Here is a 26829-nt window from a genome sequence, read left to right as displayed (position 1 = left end):
GCATTACTTAGCCAACACCAAAACTGTGGTAGAACACATTAAATAGTGTTTATAAACAATTTTCTTTGTAAATATTCAAAATTTAAAACATGTTTGTTTGTTGCTGTATTTGTTTAGGATAGGTAACCTTTCAATCAATAATTATGATGTAATATATGGCAGACACTTATAAACATTCAATTTGTATCCTTTGATCTTGTTTGCAGCTCCATCAAGTTCTGGTGTTACTTTAAAAAAAATAGCCTAAAAGAATACAATGTCTAGAAGTCATGTGGTATCCATTCAACATGAAAACAGTATCATGTGGCACTTATTTACTGTTAAAATCTTTTGATACTGATGACCAAACTTACATTAGTGTAAACAAACATTTTTGTGCATGTGGGTAACAAAGTTCTTAAGTCTGACTCTTTGAAATTCAATGGAGAACAATGACAAGGAACTTTTGCATTAAATAACCGCTTTAAAAACTTGTTTGTCAAAGACCAGTATTACCAGCTACGTGTCTACAGGGCTATAATGGCAGGCAATAGGAGGAGAGTAATATACCTATGGAATTTACTGTAATGAAAATATAGAAGATACAAAGAATACGAAACAACCATGACACCTTAAGCACACATCATCTCCACAATATTTAAATTAATAAAAGATTAATAACACTGTAAATCTTTCTGATAAAATGTTGTAGATTTTTGTGTGAATTTATCAATGCTGATGTCAGTAAATACAAAATTTATTTCAAGCCTTAAAGCTGATGATTCTTTTTTATTTACTTCCTTTGCTTTTCTTGAGTAAACTGAAGATAATCCAACTTGTAGAATGTGTTTACAAGATCTCTGCCTTAAGGTGCAGATTGTTGCACACACACATGTGCACATACATACACTTTATGACTTTTCCATGCATCACTAGTGAAACACTACTTGTCATAGATAAAGGTTAAAATTAGAAACTGAACCTTCAACAGGATGAGCATGTCAATTTAGACATATTAATTTAGACATATTGAATATAAAGTTAAACACACAGTCGCATACATTTTGATACAAGTCACAAATTTAGACACACAATCATGTCAACTGAGAATAAGATTTAATATTAAAAAAACTTCTTGGAGTAAACTGCTCAAAAAACTCTGTATAATTCCATCAAAGAATAAAATGTATCAACACTAAACATCTAATACAGATTTAGTTTATAATATACTAAAAAGCATTGCTGTTCCATTACTGTGTATTAACTGGTAATTCCTATTTCAAAGCAATAAATATTTAGATTTCCCTTGTTTTATTTTACTTTCTATCTAGGTTTTTTTCTCTATTTTGTATTCTTCAGAATAATCTTACCAATCTACTGAGTTTGATGTTCTCTTTCTGTATCACTAATTGTAGGTAATTACCATTATTGTAAAGTGATAAGTCTAAGAATCCCCAACCATGGCATGACTTTCAGTCAGAGGCAAGACAAGTCCAAGACTCCCCAACCTTGGCATACTTTCAGCCAGAGGCAAGACAAGTCCAAGACTCCCTAACCTTAGCATAACTTTCAGCCACAGGCAAGACAAGTCCATGACTCCCTAACCTTGGCATATTTTCAGTTTGGGCAAGATAAGTCCAAGACTCTCCAATCATGGCATAACTTTCATCCAGAGGCAGGACAAGTCCAAGACTCCCCAACCTTGGCATACTTTCAGTTTGGCAAGACAAGTCCAAGACTCCCAAAGCTTGGCATACTTTCAGTTTGGCAAGACAAGTCCAAGACTCCCCAACCTTGGCATACTTTCAGTTTGGCAAGACAAGTCCAAGACTCCCCAATCTGGCATTACTTTCAGTTTGGGCAAGACAAGACCAAGACTCCCTAACCTTGGCATAACTTTGAGTCAGAGACATGACAAGTCCATGACTCCCCAAGCTTGGCATACTTTCAGTTTGGCAAGACAAGTCTAAGACTCCCCAACCTTGGCATACTTTCAGTCTGGGCAAGACAAGTCCAAGACTCCCTATACTTGGCATAACTTTGGGCCAGAGGCATGACAAGTCCATCACTCCCCAAGCGTGGCATACTTTCAGTTTGGCAAGACAAGTCCAAGACTCCCCAACCTTGGCATATTTTCAGTTTGGGCAAGATAAGTCCAAGACTCTCCAACCAGGTCATAACTTTCAGCCAGAGGCAAGACAACTCCAGGACTCCTCAACCTTGGCATACTTTCAGTTTGGCAAGACAAGTCCAAGACTCCCCAACCTTGGCATTACTTTCAGTCAGGGGTAACATATTCAAGAAAACATTCAAGAACATTAAGTCTGATATCCTTGATTTATGCAAAATGTAGTTTTGTTCTTAACTTTTATTTTTTACCTCTTATTTCATCTGTGTTATACATGTATCAACAGCTGATAATCCCTGTTTCCCGCACTTAAATTAGGATTTAGCAGTATGTTTTACCAAAATGGATAGTAATCCAATCCTTATATAAAGTCACAAAAAATAAACTTGTAGTTTTTCAAATTTCAGATTGTATGCAAAAGATATGGAACAAAGGAGGAAATGTTCCACAAATTTATTTATTTAGTAAATAAAAAAATTCCATTTTTGATTTTTATTTCTTCTTGTTTTGTATATATTATGTAGAAGATTCTTGCCAAATAACAAATAAAGAGATTTATTTTTAAATTCTTTTTTCTTGCATTGCATATCTAAGGAATAGGATACCTAAGAAAAACAAATTAATCTGGTGTAGCCTTAGTCAAACCACAGATGCCAAATGACATGAATTTGTAATACCACTGCAAACAATGCTAGCATTTAAGTGACTGTGTGATCTTAATGTTTGAATTGCCATGAGCGATGATGTTACATTTTACGACTGATGATATGCTTACTGCCTCAACTGGTAAAATGATAACAACAGTGAGATAATCTGTTTTATTATCTTAATTTCAAAATTGTATGTATCAAATACTGAAAAAACACATTTTTGTGGACACATTTTTTTAACTTCGGTCTAAGGTAAAGAAGATACTGGTATAAATGAGCATAAAACATTTCAATGAAGACTGTTTTCTGTACAAATGCTAACTTTAAAATACAAGAAGCCTTTTCCCTTGATGAAGAGAGCTTGGATGACTCTTACCTTCCATTGTGGCCATTTTAGCCAGATACTGTCTTGCTTCCAAATGGGCTACTTCAAGCTCTTCTGTAAAGTTCATACAAAACTTTATTTTTTCACTACTTTTCAATTTGTTTCTTCTAAAATGTGAGGTTTCTACTGTCAGAAAAATTTTCTAAAGAAGTATTAGCATCTGCTTTGAAGTGCAAAACTAATGTACTGTTCATGTAAAGGAAAGATAAAGGTGACCTGCATTTTAAGGAAGCCTTATTCAAAGGTATGTTCAAGCAAGGCTGTGCTCTGACAGTGCATACACAAATAAAATTTATTTAACAATTTGAATCCACAGTGTTAAATGAGAGATGTTCAAACAAAGCTATCCCTGACATATATACAAACACAAAATACAGAGTATTTAATAATGTTAATCCATATTACAACTGAGGGATATTCAAACAAAACTGTGCCCTGATAGTGCATACAAACATAAAAGAACAGAGTATTTCATAATGTGAACAATAAAACTAACGGAAGCTTAAACAAGGCTGTGCCCTGATAATATTAACAGAATATATGCTGGGGTTAGCTCCGAGACAAGAAAATCAGAGTCAAAGGTACCATTATTTGTCTTCCCACGAGGCTTCCCAAGTGGAGAGAGATATAATTTAACCCTGCAACTGGGATTTCCTCGTCTCGGTGCAAACCTCAACATAGATTGTTTTTCTCAGCCAATAATTTCCTTTAATGTGAAAAGAATTCTTCACAATTGCAATATAGTTAATGCGCAAATGTTTACATTCAGCACATTAATACAATTATGTTAATGAGGGCTGTGGCATGACCATTCCATCCGAAGTACACAATTTTTATGCATGACCCAAAAAAAATAACATAAAATTTGTGATAGCACTGAGGTATTATCACATTTAATATGTGGATGTTTTATGAAATTAGCAATAAATAATAAATATTGTTTTATTTTCATCAACTCCAATTATAATGAAATGATACTGGGTACACAGCTCTATATAGACAATAATGAAGAGTTACATGTAGCATGAGTGACCGTGTTTGGATTATTCATGGGCAGTTAGAGATCTGTGTCACAATTGTATGTAACTCTCCTTTGCTTTGGAGGAGATGAAACTGTTTGACATACTGGTGTTGTAATTAATATTGATTGTAAAATTACCCTTGTGTATGTAGCACCCTCCAAGCTGAAATTATCACGGTCATGGTTTCTTTGACAATTTATATTTTCTTGGAAATATGGCAAGTGTTGCTATTAGTAGTGGAAGGATACGATACAGAGAAATTTGCTTGCTGAATAATGTGTGGACAGATAAATGATTCCTTCTGACTGGTAAGTGCATTGTTTGTCATTAATGGTTGCAGGTAGATATTTGATTCAAATGGGGCACAATGGAGTAAACATTTACAATATTTGCTCTCCAACCTTTAAGAGTCAAGATGTTCCCAAGTTTGTAGTCCATTTTCTTTTTGTTTTATCTTTATTGGGTTTTTAAAAAAAAATCTTTTTGTAAGTTATTTGTTTCTCTCCTCCAAAAACTATTTTGGTAAATTTCCCTAAGTGTTGGTGTTTGTTTGATCGGAAAACAACTTCATCAGGCTAAGCAGATGACTGGTCTGAGATAATTAGACTGAGATAGGAAAAGGAAGGTTAGCAAAACAGGGAGATTTCTCTATCACATGGGAAATGTTCAAACAAGGTGGTGTCCTGAGAGTGCACACAAACACAAAAATAAAGTATTTAATGTGAATCCATATTGAAATTTATTCACAGAAGCCAAGAACAGAAATAAAATGAAACAAATTAAATAGTGATCATAAAACAAAGTTTAACCATCTGCATTGTATCCATGACCATACCAGTGTTATAAGTGGGGAAACAGTATTCTGTGAAACTTAATCATGTGGGACTGCTGTATATTGCTAAATTTAATTAATTACTTCAGCTGTGTCTAATTAGAAAATCACTTGTTTAGTATTTCACTTTTACCATAAATCCTGTGATTAACTACTGCAGATGGGAAAAGCTAAAATATGCAGGTAAATTTTTACTGATTCATTTATAAATAAAACCTCCTACATTTGAATCATGCATACATGTGATCTTTTATATACATGTGGGTGCTCTAGCAGGTGCAATGAACCTGCCTAATAAGACATCTCCATATAAAGGGAACATGTTCATCAAAAACATTTTGAGTTATTTTCTGCATTTTGCACATAAATTTTACCTGCATGTCAATGACACCTGTCCACAGATGACAAAACTTTGTTCCCTTCAGTGGTCTTGACAGACAAGCTACAGTGTATGTGAATGAGATGTGATTTAACTAGAGATTCACTCTAAGTTATTTAAAAAAAACATGCAATTTGAACAATGAAATTTATAGAAATTTCAACTATGGATAAAATTATTCAACATTCAAATAGTTTGTATATGCATCATCAAGAAATTTACAGTAACAAGAATTATCAAAACCTATTTCAAAATAAGTTCCTACAATAAAAAAAGTACTTACTTTCTAGCTGTTCTATTCTGTCATTGCTATCCTTCAATCTTTTCTCTGTCTCTTCAATTTTGGCTAGGAGTGAAAAATATTTTATTACTAATACCTTCTGATTATATAACCAAATCAAATAAAGTATGGTTTAGCAATGAATGTAGGGACAGCTAGAAGTGTTCTGTACATAAAGTATGGTTTAACAGTGAATGTACGGATAGCTAGAAGTGTTCTGTACATAAAGTATGGTTTAACAGTGAATGTACGGATAGCTAGAAGTGTACATAAAGTATGGTTTAAAAGTGAATTTACGGATAGCTAAAAGTGTTCTGTACATAAAGTATGGTTTAACAGTGAATGTACGGATAGCTAGAAGTGTACATAAAGTATGGTTTAAAAGTGAATTTACGGATAGCTAAAAGTGTTCTGTACATAAAGTATGGTTTAACAGTGAATGTAAGGATAGCTAGAAGTGTTCTGTACATAAAGTATGGTTTAACAGTGAATATACGGATAGCTAGAAGTGTTCTGTACATAAAGTATGGTTTAACAGTGAATGTATGGATAGCTAAAAGTGTTCTGTACATAAAGTATGGTTTAACAGTGAATGTACGGATAACTAGAAGTGTTCTGTACATAAAGTATGGTTTAACAGTGAATGTACGGATAGCTAGAAGTGTACATAAAGTATGGTTTAAAAGTGAATGTACGGACAGCTAGAAGTGTTCTGCATATAAAGTATGGTTTAACAGTGAACGTACGGATAACTAGAAGTGTTCTGTACATAAAGTATGGTTTAACAGTGAATGTACAGATAGCTAGAAGTGTACTGTGCATAAAGTATGGTTTAAAAGTGAATGTACGGATAGCTAGAAGTGTTCTGTATATAAAGTAACAATCTGTCAGAAAATGCTGAGAAACAGATATGTCACTGATGTTTGAAGAAGAAAAAAATCTGTCAGAAATGTGTAAACAAAAGGGCAGAAGTTCCACTACAAAAAGATCCCATATCTATTATGAAAGGTTTTAACCTCAGGACATTTTATAATTTTTTAAGAAAAGCAAAAATGACATGTCTTTTGAAAGTTTTTTCCAGAACAAGTATGTATGTATGTATGTATGTATGTATGTATGTATGTATGTATGTACGTGTATGTATGTATGTACGTACGTGTATGTATGTATGTACATACGTACGAACATACGTATGTACTTGGCATAATCAAAATGAACCCTTTTTTAATGAGAAAACAAATGATTTTGAGCTTATTTGGTAATTATTTACTGAATCAAGGAAAAATCTTTGAAGAACCTGATAAACAAGTAAAGGGATGAAATTACAAACGGCAATAATTATAATAAATCTTGAAACCTCAAGCAATGCAATGACTATCTTTCATACGAGTATTTCACAAACAGACTGGAGATGCTTAAAGCCATATATACACAATTTTTAATGCAATACTAGTAATGATCTTAATTCTACACAGTTGAGGGGTGAGGGCTAAATGTACCAATATAACTGGTAATGCTTTTCAAAATTATGTTTTTTTTAATTTAAAAAATTATGAAGCATTTAAAATAACACATTTTTACAGTAGCCTGTTATAAAGATACAAAGTTTGTCATAAAGATTGTAAATGTTTTGTTGTTTACCTATTGATTTTAACAGCTGTATGTATAGCATTTGATAGCCATGCAAAACTTTGTAATAAGTATTCTATAAGCATGTACATGTTATACAAATAAATTACTGAAATGAACTAAATCTGGAATATCCATCCTTCAATTTATTTCTACCTGTTTAATTTTTAGTGAGAAGTGTATAAATCTACTTTCCTACTAGTATCTTCTGCAAGAAAGGTATTGTGACATGCAGTGTTATATGGTGTACCCTGCTATGATACAATGCAGCCATAAAGTGACACACACACACACACACACACACTGTTCATGCAGACAAGACAAACAACTGATTTATTTCAATGTCTTTTTAACAATTCCAGCATACTCAAATTCACATTGGTACCAGGTGTCTAGAAATGCAATAATCTTAAAAGGTGTGTAACTATTCCAATGACAGATAACTACTATATTTTTTAAGATTTAAACTAAGTTGCTAGGCAGTCTTTATTCAGTTTGTTTTATTATTCTGCATCTTTTCTAATTCTAAACTGAATACTGGTTAAAAAATCAATCAATTTTACTGACATGCTAGCAGTACTCCAAGGGGTTTTAAAAATCTGTATCCACATCCTCCAGTAAGTTCCACTTGTATTCTGAGTCTTATGTAGCCATTAACCATATACATGTAGCAGCCATTAACCATGTGTATGTATGTAGCCATTAACCATGTGTATGTATGTAGCCATAAACCATGTGTATGTATGTAGCCATTAACCATGTGTATGTATCTAGCCATTAACCATGTGTATGTATCTAGCCATTAACCATGTGTATGTATCTAGCCATTAACCATGTGTATGTATGTAGCCATTAACCATGTGTATGTATGTAGCCATAAACCATGTGTATGTATGTAGCCATTAACCATGTGTATGTATCTAGCCATTAACCATGTACATGTATCTAGCCATTAGCCATGTACATGTAGCCATTAACCATGTACATGTATATAGCCATTAACCATGTGCATGTATGTAGCCATTAACCATGTACATGTTATCTAGCCATTAACTATGTACATGTATCTAGCCATTAACCATGTGTATGTATGTAGCCATTAACCATGTGCATGTATGTAGCCATTAACCATGTACATGTATCTAGCCATTAACCATGTGTATGTATGTAGCCATTAACCATGTGCATGTATGTAGCCATTAACCATGTACATGTATGCATCCATTAACCATGTACATGTATGTAGCCATTAACCATGCACATTTATCTAGGGATTAACCATGTGTATGTATGTAGCCATTAACCATGTACATGTATGTAGCCATTAACTATGTGCATGGATGTGATGGTAGATACAAGTCTCTGCAGTTTGCAGTTGGATCCATCTTACACATAATTATATATATTATTTGCCACATCAACTGTCAGGAGTATTTCATATTTATATCCTGTATTTGCCACATCAACTGTAAGGACTAGTTCATACTATTGTGCTGCATTTGCCATGTCAACTGTAAGGACTATTTTATATTTATATGCTGTATTTGCCACATCAACTGTAAGGACTATTTCATACTATTGTGCTGCATTTGCCATGTCAACTGTAAGGACTATTTCATATTTATGTGCTTTACTTGCCACATCATCTGTAAGGATTTTTTCATACTCGTGCTTTATTTGCAACATCAGTTAGGAGGACTTGGCACATCAGCTGTAAGGACTATTTCATACTTCTGCTATATTTGCCACATCAATGTAAGGACTATTTCATACTCATGTGCTGTATTTGCCACATCAACAGAAGGACTATTTCATATTTGCATGCTGTATTTACCACATCAATTTAAGGACTATTTCATACTCATGTGCTGTATTAGCCACATCAGCTGTAAGGATTATTTCATACTCATGTGCAGTATTTGCCACATTAACTTTAAGGACTATTTCATACTCATGTGCTGTATTTGCCACATCAATGTAAGGATTATTTCATACTCATGTGCTGTATTTGCCACATTAACTTTAAGGACTATTTCATACTCATGTGCTGTGTTTGCCACATGAATGTAAGGATTATTTCAAACCCATGTGCTGTGTTTGCCACATCAACTGTAAGGACTATTTCATACTCATGTGCTGTATTTGCCACATCAATGTAAGGATTATTTCATACTCATGTGCTGTGTTTGCCACATCAACTGTAAGGATTATTTCATATTCATTTGCTGCAGGAGCATTTGATATATCTTCCAATTTCACCTCTTACCTTTATAAGACTCCACTGTGTCTTGGGACTCTTTTAATTTCTCTGAAATGAAAGTTGTTGTTTTGATGTGAAAATATACAAACTTACTGGATATAAGGTAATAAAACATTTCTGAATTTATTAACACATCCTACTTAAACACAACTCTTTATTAATCCTTCAATGACCATTTCAACTACTATGAAAATTATCCAACAAATGGTTCTTCTTAAAACTACAAACTGTGAAAAAACAGGCAAGAATGAAAATATTTAATTATGTTACAACAAAGATAATAATTTAAGCCTGTCCAATAGGCATTATTTGCAAATTCTATAGCTATGCTGTTTCAGAGAAATTCCAACATTGGTTACAATGTTATTAAATTATTAATTAATATATATTTCACTTATTACTCAAAATGTACTGAAAAACATATCTCAAAAACAACCAGTCTTGTTAACTTTTCAAATGGGGCTTTCTCTATAACATTCTCAATTTAACATACTGAGAGAAAAATATGAACAGGTATATTTCCATATAAAGACTTTATTTTTACAATCTGCAGATAGATTGGGGATTAACTAATTATGACTTTGGGTACTATCTTGAAACTGATTTTGATGTATGCTTAGGATTAAAATCTAAGTTATGAAATAAAAATGTGTCATGTTTTAAAACATGTATACTTGTTCTGAGTCCAAACAGGCATAATGCCGAATATAGATTCTCAATGTCTATTATATCCATTCACAAATGCCAGAAATACTGATTTCCCTTGTACTTCTCAAGCAAATGTGCAATCACATAATCTGCAAATCTGCGTTTCCTGTGTAATGTAATAACACTCCTCAAACACCAATAGCATACTCTGCAATCTTGCTATTCTCTGCATGCAAGTTTAATTCCATGATAGTCCTCCAATACCTTTGGCATATTACGTAATCATGTTGCCTGTGCAACATGACACCTCCCACCAACAAGTATTGAAGATCATGCAATTCTGCCATTCCCCCAACTCTAATTGCAGCTATACAATCCTACTATTCTTTGCAAACCTGTGTAATATGAAGACCTTATTAAGGTTATGCAGTCTTGCAATTCTGTGTATGAACATGATGACACTCCTAAGACATACTTAACAGATTATGTGATCCTGATATTCTGTGTATACTCTGGAGTATAGTGAAATACTTATCTTTTAAGGGAAAAAAAAATTCAAGAAAATTGATCCATTCCTTCTGGTGAAAAGGTATGCATTATGGAAAAGTAAAAGAATATTGAAACTTCTCTACAAATTCTAATTATAAAGAATCTTACAAAAGTACTCATTTGATATTAAATTTATGAAACATGTTGGATACTAATAACATTTATTGTTTATCACATAACCATAAGGTCTGTGTATTACTCAAGGACTATGCTATGCAGCATTTTTAAGCATTATGCAACTATGTGGTGTATGTGGAACAATTTATTACTTCACACATTAACCCCTAGCAATGACTTTACGGGGCAGGAGGTAGTAGCCTACTGCTGAGCTCTGTAGCGTCATGGTCATGCAAGATACACTAAAGTGGGTGGTATTATAGAAAGGTAGAAAGAAGTAGCTCTACAATGATACCAAATAATCTGGAATATCTAGTTGCACTACAAAATACAGATAGAAAAACCTCATTTTTTGGACCCGACATTTTTTTTTTTACATAACATTTGCCCGTGGTTGGAATCTGATTCTGTGTCCAGGCTTGAGACTTTTTGGTCTCAGATCTAAGGCAAACCAGTATGAACTGCAAACAGACAGATGAGCCTTTGCAAAACATAGGACAAAAATAATGGCTCCGTTTAGCAAAAAAAAAAAAAAAAAAGATGTTTCTAACACAACTAGGCAGTATGTTATTGAAAGATGACCAGGGATTTGGCGTTTTTGAGTCTATTCAGAAATAGCTTTCAAAATGTGTTTCCTACTCGATTTTCAGGCAAAAATGGCAAAAAGCTCCAGGGGTTAATGTGTTAACACATAACCGTAAAGTCTGTGTATTACTCAAGGACCTTTCTATGCAGCATTTTTAAGCATTATGCTAATATGTGGTGTATGTGGAACAATTTATTACTTAACACATAACCGTAAGGGTTGTGTATTACTCAAGGACCTTTCTATACAGCATTTTTAAGCATTAGGCCACTTAGTACTAATATTAGTACCCTTACTTGTACCTCGTGGACAGGGTACTAACATGATCATATACATGTTAATGGAGCAAGCCAGGTGTGATTCACACCCGGCGCTCTTTTAGCCTAATAATAACACTTTAAACAAATTCCTTGATATAATCCAATAAATTGAGTAGTCCTCTTATTTAATACCGGAAGTATTGAAAATCACTGTAGAAATAGTTGTAAAATCTTGTTTACCTTTTTTAGCCGATATTTTCGTTTAGATCGTCCGCCATATTATTTCAAATAATGATTACTTCCGTTCTCAGCCTCGTTTGTTTGTGTGCCATATAAGGACATTGACGCCTTATTTGGAAATGTAAACAAATCGTAGTAAAAATTTGGCGCTGTTTGGGTCAGAAATTCTGCGCATTAAAAGTAAATACGGTTTATCGGCAACTTTTAAATTCCACCAAGAAGCAATTATTCACCACTTGATTAATAATAATATAGCGTAGAATATCCAAAATATGGTCTGGCAAGCCTTATGTAGAAAAGGGGTCACGGCGAGAGTCTCGCATTATCTGTCATGGCAGACAGGATAAGGTTAGAGCAACCATGCCAATTTATTTTATGTGTAAGGGCTTAATAAATTCAAAATAAGCAAAACTTCTTTCACAACATGATTATACTTACGTAGTTGATTTCTACACTGTTTGTTTTTCTGACTTTAGTGATGATTTCTTTTGCTCCATTACATGATATGGGATCGGTTCGTAGCCTCAACCACATCAAATCAAGTTGAGGCTACGCCATCGTAGCTATAGGCCACTATGTGATGTATGTGGAACAATGTATTACTTAACACATAACCATAAAGTCTGTGTATTACCAAAAGACCTTTCTATGTGTAATTACTTAGTGTCAGGCACACTGTGTCCAACAATGTATAGTTTATCAAATAAATCTTAAGGTCTGCGTATTAATAAAAAATGCTGCTATTTGGCATTGCTTAGTGAACAGCCACAGTATGGTTTATTATGTTGAACAATTTACTACAGAATCTTACAGCCTGTGGTTTACTGTGTGATGTTACTAAGTGTTCAGCCACAATATATGTTGAACAATTTATTATTTATCACATAATCTTAAGGCCTGTGTTTTCCTCAAAACACTGTGTGGTGTTACTAAGTGTTCAGCAATATATGTTGAACAATTTATTATTATTACATGATCATAAAGTCTGTATTTTACTCAAAAACATTGCTGTGTTGTGTTACTAAGTGTTCAGCTACAATGTTTGTTGAACATTTTTTTTATTTACCACATGATCATAAGGCCTGTCTAGTACTCAAAGATCTTGCTATATGAATTTGATAGTATTCAGCCAGTGTGCTGAACAATTTATTATTTATCATATAATCATAAAGCTTGCATAATACTCAAAGACCTTGCTATATGGCATTGCTAAGTGTTCAGCCACAGTTATGCTTTTGTTTGTTTGTTTTGGTTTAATGACATTTTTCAGCACATAATAGGTTTAACAGGGCAGAAAGTTTCTATGGTTGGGGAAGAACCTGGGAAAACCCCAGGATGAACTAATGACCCATTGAAGGCTAATGGCAAGATCTGTCATATATTTATGTTGGCCAAGCCATGACTCGAACCTACATAGAGAGAGGCAAGATGTTTGAATGATATCTAAAGGTGAGTGTCTCAGACAACTGGCAACCTGGGGCCCACATAAATAATGACTTTGTATTACTCAGATCCTGCTATGTAGGATTGCTAAGTGTTTGGCCATAGTGTGTTCAACAATTTATTCTTTATGACATAACGTCATGACAGAAGGGTTTGATTTGGTCTTCAAGTCTGACACTATCCAACTGCTATGGTGGCTTAAGTGGTCAGAACATATGCCATGGATGTGGGAGGTCATGGGACCAAAGCCCTGCCATTACATACCAAAGACTTATAAAAATGGTACGAGCAGCTGCTTTCCTAGGCACTCAGCATTAAGAGGTTAGTATTGGGACTTGTAGGACTGGAACAGGATAATGTGACTGGGTGGGACATGATGCTCCATGTCTGTGGCATGATGCCCCAGTGCTAAAGATCACTATAAACTGCCACACTGCAGACATTGTAACGATATGACTAAGAATTGTTACAGCTACATTAAAAATCCAAATCACACACACATCGACACTATTCATTGAGCCACCATGACGTTTACTCCATTAGTTGCCTTTTATGACATACAGGAGAGTGCACCAAATTTATTTAACATTCCCAAGCCCATAGGCAGTGTAAGAGTGCATCAGGCTTATTTTATATCCCCCACTCCTTAGAGATTCTACTATAAGAGATAAATGTGATAAATACCTTCACTTTGTTCTGTTATCTGGTCCTTTGTACTTGTCGGAATGATATCTGGACAAAAAACTGAAACAAGAATATGGACATGACCATGCTGACTGTTTTACATATGGAAAATATTTGTAATATGAAATAATGCAGTAAAATTGTTGTATTTTTACTTGCATTTTCTCACTCTTTTTGAAAACAAAACCATTTCTTGAATTAATTGCAAAGCAGTTTAAGAAAAAGAAAGTGTGAATGACAAATGACTGAGAGATTATGCTGTTACAGGTCATCAGAACAAAATGTGAATTACATTATGACACATATTCAGATTGTGCATTATTTACAATTCAATGTAAATTTATCAGCAAATTATCATATGTTTAGTTATTTATCACATGGTTAACTATTCATCAAAGCGTTATTACACAGTTAACTATTTATCAAAGAGTTATATGGTTAGCAATTTATCACAGTTATTACATGATCAAATATCAAAGTGTTGTTACATGGTTAACTATATATCAAAGTTATTACATGGTTAAATTTTTGTCAAAGATTTATCAAATGGTTGATTATTTTAAATGATTAGTATTTTGATGTATCATTTACCAAATGTTTCACAAGATATTCCCAAACTTTTTCCAAGGGTATGGTATATGCACTGGATGTGGCCAATACATTTCTTTTTCCAAGGGTATGGTATATTCACTGGATGTGGCCAATATGTTTCTTTTTCCAAGGGTATGTTATATGCACTGGAAGTGGCCAATATGTTTCTTTTTCCAAGGATATGGTATATGTAATGGGTGTGGCCAATATGTTTCTTTTTCTCCTGCATCTAAACTGTAGTCTGTACATTTTGGGAAACAACTGGTATTTTCAAATTCATTAAAATTCTGCTACCAGCAACTGATACAAAGTTTCATTTTGCATAAAATATCTAATGTATAAACAGCAAGAAAAAATTGCATATCTCTTTGGATAAATATCTTGGGTATAAACAGCAAGGAAAATTGCAACATCTCCGTGGTCGAAATCTGTTTAATGCCCCAAGGCTGCATGAATACACCTCCCCACTTGCAAAATATCCCATAACTATTATCTTAGGATCGACAATTTTCACTCATGAAACATTGCTGATCATTTTATGATGTGCTCAAGTCAAACTGACAAGTTAATCAAGCACTCCTCAAAAAAAGTGTCTCCTATTTGAAATTCTTTTGGTTATAACAAATCATGAATGCTGGAAACCTGCCATGTAAATGACTCCAGGTCAGTCACTAAAGAAGCAATTACTGCCCTTACAGAGAACTTAAAAGTAGTTTTATTACTGAGGGGTCATGACTTGTTTAAAGGAGTTCTATCATTGAGTGGTTGATAGGTATTAGAGTTATTTTCAAGTCTGTCCAAGCCAGTATACACAGCATTCCTTTTACGACAGCCATGATCGGTCATGAAATCGTAGGAGTACCTGTCTGTCCAAGCCCATAAAGACAGCATTACTATCACTATAACCATAAAGGTTATGAAGTCTTAGACCGATCTGCAATTATGTCCAAACCCCTATACACTGCATTACTACCACTATAGCCAACATGAGTCATGAAGTCTAAAGCCTACTTGCATGCTCCTCATTGTGTGTTATATTTAATTTGTATTGTGTGGTTGACCTATGTCAGTAATTGCAGGTAGAGTCTTACCTAACTACTCACATCTTTTTCTTATTTTTATAAACACCATATTACATAGCTAATACTTGATTATGATTTTAGATTATATTTTAAGATCATTATTATTTGGAGAGAAACATGTTTACAGATGTTGAGTTCAAGGTCTATTTCTTTTGTTTTAGAAACTGAGAATGTTCTTGAAACTGCATGCTTATGAATTTTATGGAAAGATTCACTGAGATGACATTATTTCCAGGAAATAGTTCTTATGACAAAGATCAGGTAGATAGGTATATACATTTATTAACTTCAGAATTACTCAACCCCATCTTAAGATTAGTCTTCTGATTATTATGAGTTGATTCAAGGAGAGTTTGGAGTATGTTAGCACATTCAATACTGGCACATCTGCAGATTCCAAATTGGAATTTATTCTGAACACCACTGGAATTCATTTGGAATACTCTATACTTTGGGACTTGTGATAAAACCTGTAGGACTATTTGGGATTTAGTTCCTAGTACTGTAAGTTCTTTTTAAATTTTCACTTTCTATTTGAGGGAAATAAATTTATTTGTTGAACTGAACAAAACTTGATGGTTTTCACTCCTTTCTGTTAGTTTAAGACAATAGAGTCATCATACACTATATACAGCATTACTACCATTGTAGCCATGACAGGTCATTAAGTTTTCGATCTACCTGCAAGTAGTTTGATAAATGGACAAACCTTCTTGGTCTGTATGCAGGCCTTTCTTCTCTTCGTTGTACTCTTCTCCATTAGCCAAGTGCTTGTTATCATTTCTGTCATCGTGATTGTTCTCCTTCATGGCTTCAAGTTTGGCTATGGGTAAAAGTAATAAAAATAACTTTAATAATAATATTAATAATAATAATAATAGTAAAAACAAATTTAATAATAATAATAATAATAATAAATAATTTGTTTGTTTTAACTACCCTACCTCTGCAATCCTGATAACACATGACAAAAAATGCCTGATGACACTGACCGTGGATCTTTTGACTGTGGATCTCTATTCCTCAGCTAATATTTAACAAACCTGATCAGGAATACAAGTATGAAAGAAAAGACACACTTATCTTTACAAATTACCCTGAAACACCAAACAACCATTTAACATGTGATTTTTGATGCTTAGATCCTGTGTCTTCTAGAATGTGTCCTTTAGACTGATGAATCAGGATAGGAGTCATCCATATACACATCATTTACCCTACAACAAAACGAGAAAACTGACCACAATGACCTGACCTCTTGACCTCCATGCCTATAGTGATATTTATTATCATGGTAAACATCTCCGCCTGTGGCCGCTCCAGTGGCCTAGTGGTTATAGTGTCTGCCTTGGATGCAGGAAGACATACATTCAAGCCCCTGCCTAGTCATACCAAAGTCTTCCAAAAAATGGTTCTAACAGATGCCTTGCTAGGCGCTCAGCATTAAGAGGTTAGTGTTAGGACTGGTCAGCCTGGTGTCAGGATAATGTGACTGGGTGGGACATCATGCTCTATGTCTGTGGCATGACACTCCAGTGCTAGACATCACTATAAACTGTCACACTGCAGACATCATAGTGATATGATGGAACTTTTTAAAGCTATGTTAAAAATCTAAATCATACACACATACATCTCTAACCAATTCATTCATGGCAACAACAGAAAATATTGCCAAATATTCAAATATTCTCTATCCACCCAATATTTCAACATATACTGTGACAATAATGGACCATATCCTTCACCATCAATCTCTAGGAATTTTCCTTCACCCCTGATATAGTTGTGGGTGGACAAAGTCCAGTAATCATCCCTGATGAAAACTTGATATTGCCCTTAAATAAAACTTGAACCAAACATTGCTGCCAGACAGATGATTTTGATTGCTTTGATGTTTATTGGCACAGCAACACAGATAGGTTATTTTAGTGCTAGGTCATTTAGAGTCAAGTGCCTTGCCCATGAAGACACCAGGCAGCTGACCCAGGCTGTTCCAATGGTAGGATTCAAAATGACCCCATTTATTCAAAAGTCCAGCATGCTAATCACTGTGGCTCCCTGGAAATGACTGCTTTGTATCACCTTTTGCAACATGCATCACAGGTGTGACAAGAATATAACCCCCCCTTATGGTGCAGCATTTTCAATTTACATACAAACATTTTAACTTTGTTTCCAAGAAACAAAAAATATAATGAATGCAGAAAATTCTAAGTGTCAAATGGCATCACTTCTAAACTTGCTTGACTTCTGTACCATGTTTGATTGAAATACTTCAAAACAGTACGAGAATTGTGATTTACAAACCAAAAGAGGGGCACTAATAATACAAAAAAATATGTTTTTACTGTCAGTTTTCCTGAAGTACAAATATCTATATTCCTTGAAATAAAAGTGAAGGGCAACTCTGCACTCAAGTTTCCCTTAAAAATAAAAGATGGAATTTACTCAGAAATTTTATTGAAATGTAATAGAAAGTTGTGGGAAAAAAGAAAATTCACTCTAGCATTGAGGAAGTGTTCCAAGCAACAATGAAGAATGATATAATGTTTTCAAAGATTTTGTTAAAACATGATTTTCAATAGACCTTATCAATACCAATTAGAAAGCAAACACAAACACTGTTCTGTATTATTCAGTTCTGGAACATTAAAATAAAATAAAACTTCCTCAAAGAGACTGATTATGGACTGGCTGAAAAGAATTTATATAAAGTCAAAATACATTTTTTTAACTGCCAAGTACTGTAACCATCTCAAGTAGTATTGATCTATAACAAGATTTTTAAATCAACTGCCATGGTGGCCATATTGGACATCAGATTGGCATCATTTTCACTTAAAATCAAAGAGTCACCATAAGAAGTATTCTGGTGAAAACACAATGTTTACATGAACTTCAAGTTAGAAGAGAAAGCAATAACAAGATTTAATAATCATCTGTTATAGTAAATCATGGAATTTTTTATCGGGAAAGTATCATGTGAGTGGAAGTTATACAAGTGAAATTCACTTGTCATTCTGATAAAGGAGCCATTCCTAATTTGTATTCCAAACTTTAAAACAAACCATAGCCATGCCATGATTGTAATTTTTTTATGATCACAATGGGATAACAAGAAATGGTTCTGTAAGCAACGGCTAAGGCACTTTCCAATATTTACTTCTCCAAATGTTTGCCTTAGAAAAAAAAGGAACAATATCTTTAGAACTCTTCTCATTAAAGCATTATAATCTCACCTTTCATAACTGCTAATTGCTCTTTTGCTATATCATTTTCAGCCTGCAAGGACTCCATCTGAATAATTGAAAAGATATTGAATCGATTATTTATTTAAAATAATTCATACAGAACAAATTGAGATTTAAGAAACATTTAACAATTTTTAAAGCATACATGTGTAACAAACAGTACATATAACATATTTTTTACATTTGTGGGTTGTGAATGACCCTGCCATGGTACAACAATTACAAACTACAGAAACTAACCCTTATTACAATGTTTACATTAGTTACCTATTGTTTTGAAGTTTTTGAATAGAACTGCATAATATGTCTCTCAGGCAAAAGTCCATATTAGTAGTCTTTTTTTTTACATATACAAACGGGGAGAAGGAAAAAGCTAAAAATCAAACAATATCAATATTTTTATATCTTTTCCTCAAAGATCTTTTTATCTATGGATAAATGAATGATTTGTAATTAATTACATATAGACAGGCAAACAATTGATTATTTATACTTATCACATACAGATAGATAGGAAAATAAATTAAATGAAAGTTTAATATCTATTGGTATTTCTAATGCATTCTTATAATGTTTACTGGTATTTTGGATTTCTGATTTCCTAAAAGTCTACATTTTTAAATATATGAAAAATCAGTGTTCTTATATGACAATGTATGACACAGGCTGTTAGCATATTTTAGCATAACCAGCAAGACTATCTGAACTCTGACATAACATTTACCTGTATTTACATTTACTTCATTATCAATACATTTACTGACCTTGACAGTGAGTGAGGTTTCCCTGGTGACCATATCTCCTAATTTTTGTAGCCTGTAATTCAAATCTTCCTTTTCCTTTTCCAGACTATCTAGCTCCTCTCTATGTTTATTTTTAGCTTCCTGTACAAAAAAGAATCTTGAGTGTTGGTGATTCATAGCAGTATGAAAATAAAACTGAAAGGTGAAACAGTGCTTTACATATGCAAACATTTGATAAGATACCTTGTATAAAGCAAATGTGCAAAATAGAGAACTATTTGTACTTTCTGCATAATGGACATGTAAATAAACAAAACTGTAAACAAGGACAAATATATCATAATCAATTTTTACTTTTGTAAGGTTTCCAAAGGTTAATTGAACAACATTTCCTGAGTTTTCCCCACAACTAAATGAAAAATATTACCTGACCACATGTTTCATGTCAAAAACTGACACATATACACACACTTTCCACTTTAAATATATAAAACAAAAAATGGACTGATGCTCTGATGGGCAAACAAAAATTCCACAAATTCAACATAGAACATTTCTTCCTTTAAACTGTTGAAATTATCTATGATATTTTTCAGCTAATGATTCTAACACGTTGGAAAGATATCATGAAATTAATCAGAAATTGTTGTTGGTTGGTTAAATACAAACATAACTTCATAATAAATCAAAATAACAATATTGCCATACACAAGCTGTAATTAATATGTGTTTTACTAAGAAACCAATATTTGGAGCAAAACACATTTCTTGGAAAAAACATTACCCAACATAATATATTTGGAGTACTCCGCTACCATGCAAATCTAACCCTTTCAAGCTCATTTCTAGTAATACGTTCACTAAAAGTTTTCTGCCCAATTTAGCAGAAGTCAGACGAGTGATTTGGATAGAGGGATTGATGCTAAATCCTGTCCATACTATGGATATATGGTATTGTCTGACTAGCACCGTTTACTTGAGGCACCACTCTAAATTCCTTAAGCGTTCCTACTGATGCTCTTGAAGCAAATAGTTCAATGAGTAAAGAGGTTTCACAATAATAGGCAGATTCCACAAGACAGCCCATTCTCAGCAATGAAAGCTGAGTCTGTCTTAAGCAAAATGGAACTGCAGATAATTCAGTTTATAAGACCAGGCATGCATCCCAATCATTCTGCCTGTCTGAGTTCATAAGACCAGGCATGCATCACAATGATTCTGCCTGCCTGAGTTCATAACACCAGGCATGCATCACAATGATTCTCCCTGCCTGAGTTCATTAGACCAGGCATACATCACAATGATTCTGCCTATCTGAGATCATATGACCAGGCATGCATCACAATGATTCTGCCTGCCTGAGTTCATAAGACCAGGCATGCATCACAATGATTCTCCCTGCCTGAGTTCATTAGACCAGGCATACATCACAATGATTCTGCCTATCTGAGATCATATGACCAGGCATGCATCACAATGATTCTGCCTGCCCTAGTTCATAAGACCAGGCATGCATCACAATGATTCTGCCTGCCTGAGTTCATAAGACCAGGCATGCATCACAATGATTCTGCCTGCCTGAGCTAATATGACTAGGAAGCAGGGTTTGAACAAACAAGTAAAGGAGGTGTGTGTGTGTGTGTGATCTGGATTTTTAATGAAGCTTTAACAATGTTTCAGTCATATCATTATAATGTCTGCAGTGTGACTGTTTATAATGATGTCTGCAATGAGGCATCATGCCACAGTCATGTAGCATGATGTCCCACCCAGTCACATTATCCTGACACCAGGCCGACCAGTCCTAACACTAAACTCTTAATGCTGAGCGCCTAGCAAGGTATCTGTTAGTAACATTTCTGTAAGTTATTGGTATGACTTGGCTGGGGATCGAACCCACGACCTCCCATATCTGAGGGGGATGTTCTAACCACTAGGCCACCAGAACGGTCAAGTAAAGGAGGTTCTAGACATTAGTTTGAAAGGTGCTTTATGTCATATTCCATTGCTGACAAAGAACCAAAGCCTTTAGCTGTGACAAATCAACTTTCATGGAATGGTTGCTTTTTAGTGTGAAGATAGCTTAAAAGTTCTTTTTAGAAAGCTAAAGGGGAAAGTTAGCTAATTGTGGTATCAAGGCTTTCAATTTGCTTATGTTTATCCCTTACTTCAAGTTTTTAAAAAAAAGAATGAAAATATCTGAATACTGAAAGGATGGTCCTTAAAAATGAATGCATGAAGTTTTATACAAGCTGCCAGTGTACATACATGTATTAATGTGGTAGGGTATTTTACTTATGTTGAATGGTCCAACTTTTTTCCATGGATGAACACTGCACTTTATTTAATACTGTTATAATACATACAACCTCACTTTATTTAATACTATTATAACACATACAACTGCCCTTTATTTAATACTGTTATAACACATACAACTGCCCTTTATTTAATACTTTTATAACACATATAACCTCACTTTATGTACTACTGTTATAATACATATAACCACACCTTATTTAATACTGTCATAATAATAATACATAAACCACATATTATTTAATATTGTTATAATACATATAACCACACCTTATTTAATACCACCACGATAATGCATAAAGCCACACTTTAATCCCGTTATAGTAAGATAACCACACTTTATTTACAGACATGATTTTGGTCTTCCATGAAAAAAAGCTAAAAAATTTGTAAAGAGGGTTTGGGTGTCCTCCCCCAACATGGTCTTGAGGGGCAGTGAACTCGAGCTGGGGGTCCAGGGGCCAAAGGCCCTCAGCCAAAAATGCATTTTACACTCATAAAAAACTGCTCCTTGTGCAACTTATGATCTTAAAATAAACCAAAATAATCATTTCAAAAACTAATAAACTTACCAAAAATGTTCAACTTGACAAATAATTTCACAATATTTATAGTCACATGAATCTGTTCTCCAATACTATTGATGCTGACATTATTTCATGTGCATGTCAGTGTTCACATCATAATTAAGTCATAATAATTTCTCAATTTTTGCAGCAAATATATTATACTTCTCTTTTCATAACAAATCTGTAAAATAAACACCCAAGTACATCAACTATATATAAATAATCCCATACATTCACTTGTCTTTTTCTTTAGTGGACACAACCTGTTGATATACCAGTCGATCTATTTTTGTGGCTTGGGCAATGATTGTTTAGCCTTCCTTTTTGTCACCACTGACTTCTTTTTGGTTCAATGTGCAATTGTTTCTATTGCTTCTCAATGACAGCCTTTTTCCTTTCAAGCTGGTGCTTGTATTGGTGACATGCAGTGTGCATATTCTGACAATGGGCTACATCTGTTCTCTCATGTAAGAAATCTTTCTTCTTATAGTAATTAAATGCACTTTTTTTAGATGCCTTCTGAGCTTCAATTTTTTCTTATGCAGCTTCTTTTGTAGGTGCTGTTCCAAACTTTCAACTGTGATTACCATAATCTCTATTGCAGAGGTCGCAAAATGCCAGTCCTCTGACATTCAGTTTTCTTATAAACTGACCAACTCAATTTCCATGAACTTTTCGCTCCGGCCATTCCCATTTCCATACATTTTTTAAACCTTTATCTAACCTTTTTGTGTCATGGACTCTCTCAACAACTCGGGATGCCATGTTTTGCATGCATGCTTCTTCTTTCCATTGCCATCAGTTTCCATTACACAAAGATTCATTGGATGAATTTAAACTTTTACCAATCAGAATACTCTTTCGAGAGTTGTGTGCTAACTAATATATGTAATGCATAATTTACAAGGGTCACTGCAGAATGGGAGCAGACAGAACATTTTTTAAAAACTGGATTGGAGATGATATAAAAAATGGACTATATCAAGAAAAATCTGAATCAAGTCAGGAGAAAAGCAGAATTCTGCTTTAAAACGGAGAAAAATCATGTCTGTATTTAATACCATTATAATACGTATCACCATATTTTATTTAATACTGTTAAAACACATATCACCATATTTTATTTGGGACCCCAAGTGGCCTAAAGCACTCTCTGTTACAGATCACTGCCATCTCACCTCTGTCTGCGTATTTTTGTGTCTCGGATTTGGCCAATGTGGGTATGTGAGAAAACTTGCCAGTAGCTTCTCAAGGGTCATTGGTTCTTTCCGGGATTTTCCCGGGTTCTTCCTCCACCATAAATACTGGCTGCCATGTATAGCTTATCGTGTGCTGAAAAATGGCATTAAACCCTACAATAACAACAACAACAACAACAACCATATTTTATTTAAAACTGTTAAAACACATAACCATTATTTTATTTAATACTGCTAAAACACATATCACCATATTTTATTTAACACTATTAAAACACATATCACCATATTTTATTTAATACTATTAAAACACATATTACCATATTTTATTTAATACTGTTAAAACACATATCACCATATTTTATTTAATACTGTTAAAACACATATCACCATATTTTATTTAATACTGTTAAAACACATATCACCATATTTTATTTAATACTGTTAAAACACATATTACTATATTTTATTTAATACTGTTAAAACACATATTACCATATTTTATTTAATACTGTTAAAACCCATATTACCATATTTTATTTAATACTGTTAAAACACATATTACCATATTTTATTTAATACTGTTAAAACCCATATTACCATATTTTATTTAATACTGTTAAAACACATATAACCACAGTCTGAGGTGCAGCAGCTGCTCCTTATTTTTTTATATCTTCATACAAAATGGGATGGATGTCCTTCAAACTATAATTTTTGTGGTCTTTCTTTTTCATATATTAAATCTCCTTTTGAATCAATATAAAAGTTGTTTCAATAAATGGTAACATGTTATTACCTATTTATATATTTTTCAGCCTACCCAGCTTTAGTTTACTTCAATCAGGTGGGCAGATAATCTCTGAATCTAAGAAAACATTTTTAAAAGGTTGATCCAAAATGGTATATAAAAAAGGCAATCAATCTGACAAAAGTCTTGGTGAAATCAAATATGAGGGACTGAAGAAACACGGATTCTATTCCGTCATAATTCAAAAACAAGCACAGGAATAACATTTTACTGTGACCAAAAAATTCTTACACTAAACATTTTTGCTTTATCATTTTTTCATGTAAAATTCTGATATATATATATATATAGTTTTTACTCATTAACTGTCACTGATAATCAAAGTCATATATCCTTGCCTTACTTATAAATCAAATATCATTTCAATAATGAACCATGCATATTACTTAAATTAGGCCAGTACAGGATCTATATATACTTCTTCATTAATAAAGGCATATGAAAATTTGGTAATGAAAATGGGATGTACCAACCTCAAGCTGCATCTCGAGTTCCTGCACCTCCTTCTGTTGGTCCTCATACTTGACAGCCAACATGTGTAATTCCTCCTTTGTCTTCTCACATGTCTCCCTGAGGTGAACACATTCCTCCTCCGTTGTGGAGAGGGAACGCTGAAAGGTGAGATATCACAGGGCTAATGAGTGCAACTCTTTTGATTGTTCATCTAACCCAAGTTCCCCAGAATTACAAAATGATGCATTATTTATGTATGTTACTGTTCAAATCCTGGATGCAACATTCCTGTACATTAATGTTTAAATCCAGGATGCAACATTCCTATACAATAATGTTCAAATCCTGGATGCAACATTCCTGTACATTATTGTTTAATCCTGGATGCAACATTCCTGTACATTAATGTTCAAATCCTGGAAGCAACATTCCTATAATGTTCAAATCTTGGATGCAACATTCCTATACATTCATGTTCAAATCCTGGATGCAACATTCCTGTACAATAATGTTCAAATCCTGGTTGCAACATTCCTACAATGTTCAAATCCTGGATGCAACATTCCTGTACATTAATGTTCAAATCCTGGATGCAACATTCCTGTACAATAATGTTCAAATCCTGGTTGCAACATTCCTATAATGTTCAAATCCTGGATGCAACATTCCTGTAAATTAATGTTCAAATCCTGGATGCAACATTCCTGTACATTAATGTTCAAATCCTGAATGCAACATTCCTGTACAATAATGTTCAAATCCTGGTTGCAACATTCCTATAATGTTCAAATCCTGGATGCAACATTCCTGTACATTAATGTTCAAATCCTGGATGCAACATTCCTGCACATTAATGTTCAAATCCTGGATGCAACATTCCTGTACATTAATGTTCAAATCCTGTATACAACATTCCTGTACATTAATGTTCAAATCCTGGGTGCAACATTCCTGTAATTTAATGTTCAAATCCTGGATGCAACATTCCTGTACATTAATGTTCAAATCCTGTATACAACATTCCTGTACATAAATGTTCAAATCCTGGATGCAAATGTGTTCCACTCTTAGTGGACACTGGCAGGATATATACTCTGGTCCAGGATCACCCTTCTAGACGTTTGCATTAGTAAGGTATGTGTCCAATATACAACTGGCACAATACCGTTTCATCTCTATAGCTGGTGAAATTTTCATCCCACATAGTTTGCCAAGGATGAAGAACATACTGATTTGTATCAAAATCTGAAATCAGGATATGGAATCTTCCATTCAGAAATGGGTGATGGCAAAGTGGCTTTATTTGCCTTGTCATTACCTATAATACCACTGTGATTAGGCAGACAACAGTACAAAACACTTTCTCCAGATTGTACGAACATCTCCTGTTTCTGGAAGATTTGGGATATAAAAAAGTTATCATTTTCTTCTATTTGCTAACCATGAATGGCTGTATATACTGATTTAATATGTACCATCATGACTGAAGGAATGATGCATTTACAGTAGTAGGCCGTTTACTTATATAAATGGATGATCGTAGATATTAACAACTTTTTAAAGTGGCCATAGCTTCAATGAGCCAATATATAAGTATGGACAGTCTTCTGAAATCTATGCTAAACTAGAGAAAAATTCTGTATTACTTTCACATATAATGCAAGCCTTACCTCTAAATCAGACAATTTTCTGACTGCTTCTAATTTTTCTTGTAGCACCTTCATTAACGATTCCTAA

General features: G+C 33.8%; 1 protein-coding gene across 9 annotated transcripts in view; it reads right to left on the bottom strand.

Annotated features, from left to right (window-relative positions):
• The window catches only part of LOC149789081 (uncharacterized), a 209356-nt gene that overhangs the window by 80201 nt on the left and 102326 nt on the right, over positions 1 to 26829 (bottom strand). For all 9 annotated transcript variants that reach the window (XR_016424299.1, XR_016424303.1, XR_016424304.1 and 6 more), the window contains 9 exons: positions 26763 to 26825; positions 25113 to 25250; positions 19763 to 19882; positions 18987 to 19044; positions 16454 to 16567; positions 14072 to 14131; positions 9551 to 9592; positions 5659 to 5721; positions 3134 to 3196 (listed from right to left, as the gene is read on the bottom strand). Coding sequence is in view for 1 of the 9 variants with exons in the window: in XM_089975266.1 (XP_089831392.1) it covers positions 3134 to 3196; positions 5659 to 5721; positions 9551 to 9592; positions 14072 to 14131; positions 16454 to 16567; positions 18987 to 19044; positions 19763 to 19882; positions 25113 to 25250; positions 26763 to 26825 (721 nt within the window). In the remaining 8 variants the exon portion in view is untranslated. The remainder of the gene's footprint in view (positions 1 to 3133; positions 3197 to 5658; positions 5722 to 9550; positions 9593 to 14071; positions 14132 to 16453; positions 16568 to 18986; positions 19045 to 19762; positions 19883 to 25112; positions 25251 to 26762; positions 26826 to 26829) is intronic.

The sequence above is a fragment of the Sinohyriopsis cumingii genome, chromosome 11, assembly GCF_028554795.1.
Source record: "Sinohyriopsis cumingii isolate HCF-2022 chromosome 11, ASM2855479v2, whole genome shotgun sequence".
NCBI classification, from domain to species: Eukaryota; Metazoa; Mollusca; class Bivalvia; order Unionida; family Unionidae; genus Sinohyriopsis; species Sinohyriopsis cumingii.
Note: the sequence above shows the minus strand (reverse complement) of the source record. Positions and strands in the feature narration are given on the sequence as shown.